This window comes from Pseudoliparis swirei, chromosome 4 (assembly GCF_029220125.1).
Source record: "Pseudoliparis swirei isolate HS2019 ecotype Mariana Trench chromosome 4, NWPU_hadal_v1, whole genome shotgun sequence".
Lineage (NCBI taxonomy): Eukaryota > Metazoa > Chordata > Actinopteri > Perciformes > Liparidae > Pseudoliparis > Pseudoliparis swirei.
In genome coordinates, this window is record NC_079391.1 from 30,683,138 (window position 1) to 30,689,463 (window position 6,326).

Here is a 6,326-nt window from a genome sequence, read left to right on the forward strand (position 1 = left end):
GCGATCCCAAGACCCCCAAACCTGACCTGCTCCAGCCCCAGGCTGCGCCTAGATATCCTGTCCATGAAAATCACAAACAGGACCGGTGATGAAGGGCAGCCCTGGCGGAGACCAACACCCACCGGGAACGTGTCTGACTTACTGCCGAGGATGCGAACACAGCTCCTACTGCAGGCGTACAGAGACCGGATAGCCTGTAGCACGGGTCCGGAACCCCATACCCCATAGCACCCCACAACAATTCGAGGGACCCGGTCGAAAGCCTTCTCCAAGTCCACAAAACACATGAAGACTGGTTGGGCAAACTCCCAGGACCCCTCGAGGACCCTTGCGAGGGTGAAGAGCTGGTCCACAGTTCCACGACCGGGACGGAATCCGCACTGCTGGTCTTGTATCCGAGGTTCGACCAGCGGTCGGAGCCTCCTTTCCAGTACCCTGGCATAAACTTTCCCAGGGAGGCTGAGAAGTGTGATTCCACGATAGTTCGAGCACACTCTCCGGTCCCCCTTTTTGAAAATGGGAACCACCACCCCGGTCTGCCAGTCCAAGGGCACTGTTCCTGACCCCCATGCGACATTGAAGAGGCGTGTCAGCCAAGACAGCCCAACAATGTCCAGCGCCTTTAGCATCTCAGGGCAGATCTCATCCACCCCCGGCGCCTTGGCACTATGGAGCTTTTTGACAACCTTAGCTGCCTCTGGCAGGGATGTTGGCGCGACGCCAAGTCTAGAGGCACTGCCCCCTCTAGAGGGGACATGTTGGCCGGTTAGGAGTTCCTCAAAGTGTTCTTTCCACCGTCCGACGATGTCCCTGTCCGGGTCAGCAGCTCCCCACGCTGAGAACAGCCTGGGGTAGACCCTGCTTTCCCTTCCTGAGCCGTCGGACGGTTTGCCAGAACCTCTTTGAGGCCGACCGAAAGTCCTTCTCCATGGCCTCCCCGAACTCCTCCCATGCCCGAGTTTTTGCTTCCGCGACCACCGCAGCTGCAGCCCTTCTGGCCTGCCGGTACCTGTCAGCCGCTTCAGGAGACCCCTGGGCCAGCCAGGCCCGGTAGGCCTCCTTCTTCAGCTTGACGGCTTCCCTGACCCCCCGTTGCCAACACGGTTGATTTAAAATGTATTTTATCGCCTCTGCTAAAAAACAAACAACTCTCGTGTTGACGTCTGATATAAAGAAATGACAGACTTTAGAATTAAGTGCTTAAACCAGTGGTTCTCAAACTTTTTCTGTCGCGCCCCACGTCGTCGTCGGAGGAAGAACGATGTTCACGCCCCACCGCTAAGAATCTCCAAGAATGTCGTCCGTCAGGCATGCGCAGCGTTTCCTGTTAATGTCGTAATGTAAACATTTACACTAAAGTACAGGCATGTCGCTCTTTATTTATGTTCAAATTTTATTTTTTATGTTTATTTAAGTTCAAAATAAAGGTCTTGAAATAATAAAGAAATCTGCATTTTCCCCGAGTGCCCCACCTGTAATGCCTTGGCGCCCCAGAGGGCCTCAGTTTGAGAACCACTGACGAAAACCAATTAAAATCGAGTATTCAAAGAGGTGTGTATGTAGCCAGAGGCTCAGTATCTCTTCAAAATAAAAGCACTACGTTTCACCAAGATGCAACCCATATATATATAAGTTTAAAACTAAGTTAAAGATACCCTGTGAATACAACTCTTTGAATATATGTTGTACTGTTTGTTGATCTGTTTGTTGGACCGCATTTATGACTGACTGACAACGTTGGTGAAGTGTTGCATGGTTGTTTTGATTGTTTTGTTTCCTTTTTTACAATTATTTTCCTGCTTAAACATTTTCATTTTTGTGTTTCCTTATGGCTCGTCTTGGCCAGATGCATGGTTAATTTTGTATTATTATTATTATGCATTCTTACTTTTGAAGCTTGTATTTCTGTTAAAATACATAAATAAAATATTAAGTATAAACGAATAATAATACACGAAGAGACTAAAATGTGTTATTACATGTGCATAACATTTGAAAAGTGCAAAGTCTTCGGGGACTTGACCTCCTGAAGATAAGTGACGCTGAGGTCTGGTACGGCAGATCATCCCTCTGGAGCCCAGACCCTGGTGGTGGTGATGATGATGATGATGATGATGAAGGGAGTTGACGTCACGATGAGAACACCTCACAACACGGTGGTTGTAGATGAAATAATGACAGGACACCACGAGATCTGCTTAAAATGTTTAAATAAAGAATAATTCACATCAAAAAAAAAATCAAAATCAAAAATAAAGATCAATTCCACACACACACACCACATGTTGAATCCATACAATGTCATATTTATAATTACAGATATTAAATAATGTGTTTATACACGGCATGTCTATACACCCTTCGCATACGGTCGCTCCCGTCGGCCTCTCGAGGAGGGAACTCGTATAAAAGTGGGCGTCGCCCTCTCAACGCCACTCGGGACTCGTTTGCTTTTTTCCATTGACGAAAACAAAACAAAAAACTATGACATTTCCACATCCCTCAAAGAATCGTTCTCATATCGACATTTAATCTTCTGTTCAATATAGATCACATAAAATAATCTGTTTTAGGAATGCGTGTTAGTGAACTTGATGGAGGAAGCACACTTTGTTCAACTGAAGGACTGCTGTGCTGCACCCAGGAGGATGGAAACAATAAGAAAACAATAGTGTAAATCCTGTTTTTATTATTCTGTTATGATCATATTTTAAAGCGCTGTGCAAAAAAATAAAAAAATAATGCAATTCCAACCCCTAAAAAGATCCACTGAGCAGCTTCACAAGAGGAGCAGAGCATCTTCACATGAGAAGATAAAACTGAGGATTGTTTTGACTTTTGTACTTCAAAACTAACTTTCTTTATGTCGATTATTAAAGTAATAAATAAGTAATTAATAAGTCCAGTTCAGTCACATATTCGTGACATGTGTCTGCACGGCTTTTCTTGGCTTAACCCTTGTGTTGCCTTAGGGTCATTTTGACCCGAATCAATATTACACCCTCCCCCCGCCTTTGGGTCATTTTGACCCGATTCAATGTTTCACCCTCCTGTTACCTTTATATTTAGTAACATATTTTACCCTTTGGGTTCAATTTGACGCCAGCAATTAAAACGTCCAGAAAATTATTAGAATTAATATTGTTTTCCAAGTTTAAGTGTGAGGCACTTTATGTTTGTTTGTTGACTACCGAAAGAACACCGACATTAAACATTGAATGGGGTCAAATTAATCCTAAGGCCGGGGGAGGGTGTAATATTGATTCGTCAAAATGACCTAAACAACTAAAAAAGAAAAGTGTTTTAATTTTTAACGTTGTGTATATGTTGTTGTTGTTAAACATAGCGGGGACCAAGTTACAATAATTTAAAAAAAAACATTAATTTGACAGTGTCTCTGGGATTTCCAGATCAGGGCTGAGTATGAAAAAAGTTCTTACACAGACATGAAAGGAACCTCGTACCGGCACGATGTCGCTGTTCTGGAATGTGACCGGTGACATCACCGGTACAGCACAGCAGCGATAAAAAAATAAAAATAAAAAGTGCAATTCCCTTCCATCGCAATCTGCATTCAACACTCCTCAACACTTTTCAACACGCGCTCGATGGCCGGTCCCTTGAAATGAGGAGGATGTTTTTCCTTTCCGCTGATGAGGGGATGAAGAAGAGGCACTACTAGTGAAGATGCATGAAGACGCCAGCACTTTGCTTCCGCTCCCTTCTGTCAGCACCCGTGGCTCCGCCTCCTTCTCTTCACCGCCGGACAACGCCGAGAGCGCGTTGTGTATGTATAAACATATATATATTTATTTTTTATTTTCTTGCGTGGAAAAACTGAGGAGCAAGTTTCTCAAGGAAGAAAATAAATAAATAACACACCACGGAAAGGAGAATTCTGCACGTCAGAGTCGTTAAACGTCTGGATTTCACACTGAGTCAGAACGCAGAGGACGAGGAACCAACAGTGTGTGTGTGTGGGGGGGGGGGGGAGTACCGATAGACGTTCATACGCCCTCACACCGTTGACATGTGATGCCGGTTGCATTTCAGGAGTTATTCACAATATTTTTTTTAAATCAGTGATTACCTGCATTTCCCAGAATGCCCTGCGGGGGAAACAGATCTCCTCACTGGCGCTCTGGCAATGCATTCTGGTCTTTTTTAAAATTTGGTCTGGGGGGTTTTCGACAACGAGATTTTTGGCTCCACAACCAAAACATCTAAAATTGTGGCATCACCTGTTGTTGTTGTTGTGGTTGTTTAAAACAAATAATATAATTGCCACGTGTGCGCGCGTGTGTGTGTGCGTGCTGAAGGTCCCTGTTTCCAAACGGGTTTTTTCGGTCGCTGTGTGAGGACGTCGGTAAGTACACACACCCCTCCCCCTCGTGTGTTTCTTAAATGTCACCCTCCTTTCATTTTAAATGTTTGTCCAGTGCAAAGAGGAGCTGCTGTAGTTACGGCTGCCGGTGACGCTTCACGTTTGTGCTTTACCGGCTGGCCGCCGACTCCATTTTGCATATTTCGTTCCCTCCTGCTCGTTAGTCAGATGTGTTAATTGTTGTTCTCCTTCCTTCGTCTCCTCTCTCCTAGTTTTCGAGTGTCCTTCATGCAACATCGTGTTATGATACAGTGTGCTGTACAGGGCGCCGTGGAGGCGGGCGGGGGGGCGGGGCTACTCCAGGTAGATGTCCTCCGTCGGGCACGAGACCTCCACGAACTCTTTGTAGTACGACTGGAACGCTTTGCTGAAAGACAAACACGAGCAGCTCAGGACAACTCGCCCTGATTTATGAATCTACGGTGTAGCTATTATAGTTAGTATTATAGATATTACAAATACAGTATATATATATATATAAACAAATACAGTATAAATGGATATATATTCACTTATTTATGTTTAGGTATATACACACACATATATAAATAAATATATATATATACACATACGTCTATTTATGGACAAATGTATATATACACTACCGTTCAAAAGTTTGGGGTCATCCAGAAAATTTCGTGTCTTCCATGAAAACTCACTTTTATTTCTCAAATGAATTGAAAATTGAATAGAAAATATAGTCAAGACATTGACAAGGTTAGAAATAATGATTAATATTTGAAGTATTAATTTTGTTCTTCAAACTTCAAGCTCAAAGGAAGGCCAGTTGTATAGCTTATATCACCAGCATAACTGTTTTCAGCTGTGCTAACATAATTGCACAAGGGTTTTCTAATCAGATATTAGTCTTCTAAGGCGATTAGCAAACACAATGTACCATTAGAACACTGGAGTAGGGATGGGCATCGAGAACCGGTTCTGTTTTAGAACCGGTTCCCAGTGAACGATTGTTTGGGATCGTCAGCCAAATTCTTTAACGGTTCTGCTAACGGTCCTCTGTGGCGTTGCGCATGCGCAAACTTTTTTAGTTTCTTCTTCAGACTGCAGCAAACATGGCAACTAGTCAGAGGCGTTCTAAAGTTTGGCTCTAATTCACACGACAAAAAGTGCTAGTGTGAGGTGAGAGAGTGCTCACCTGTGTGCGCGCATTACGGCTGAGCGCTGCGCGCGCCACTCGCTGTGAGCGCTGCGCGTGCAGACAGCATTTAACGGAGCGAAGCAGCGCGTGCGCTCTGATCGCTCTCTTAATGAAGTATCAATACTAAAAATATGCTAAATCACATCGTTTTTAACGTACGGGTACTTTGTTAGTATCGCTACACCGTGCAGCGTGACAGCAGCAGATGTAGCGGACTAACATTCAAGCTAACCTAACTTCCCAAACGCTGTCGACATCTGAACGCTGATTGGCCGAGACGCGACACGTCCCATCAAAGATGTTTTATTGCGAAGAGCACCACTCCACATTTTCTCCGCGTCTCACTGCAATCTCAACGGCAGCGGGCCAGGTGAAAAAAATAATAAATCGGAACGCGTCTCTGGTATTGTTCAGGGGGCCGGTCCAAATGTGGAGGCGGGCCGTAGTTTGGGGACCACTGGTCCAAGGTAAACTCCTCAAAAGTGATCACAACCACTCACTGTGTGAAGCAATTTGCCTTTATTGTGTGTAGTAGTCGATCAAGTTATCTTCTGTCCCTTCGTTTGAAGCATACATTTTAGCTCCGGCATTGGTCTCCCGTTATTGATCACTTCACGTTTGGATAGTAATTTCTAGGAACATGTTTAAATTAAACAGAATACATTTTATTTAAGTTATGTAAGTTTTATTTTAAGTTCAAGAGGAATATGTATAAATGTTTTTGGTTATTTAAAAAAAGGTAAATGTGTATGTATACATACTGTATATGGTGTGTGCAGCATT

The 6,326-nt window shown here is 44.0% G+C and overlaps 1 protein-coding gene across 2 annotated transcripts in view; it reads right to left on the minus strand.

Moving 5' to 3' along the window:
- Positions 1-3,293: 3,293 nt before the first annotated feature.
- The window catches only part of LOC130192530 (C-Jun-amino-terminal kinase-interacting protein 1-like), a 43,052-nt gene continuing 40,019 nt past the window's right edge, over positions 3,294-6,326 (minus strand). For both annotated transcript variants that reach the window (XM_056412590.1, XM_056412591.1), the window contains exon 12: positions 3,294-4,751. In XM_056412590.1, the coding sequence (XP_056268565.1) occupies positions 4,679-4,751 (73 nt within the window). In that variant the 3' untranslated portion in view covers positions 3,294-4,678. The remainder of the gene's footprint in view (positions 4,752-6,326) is intronic.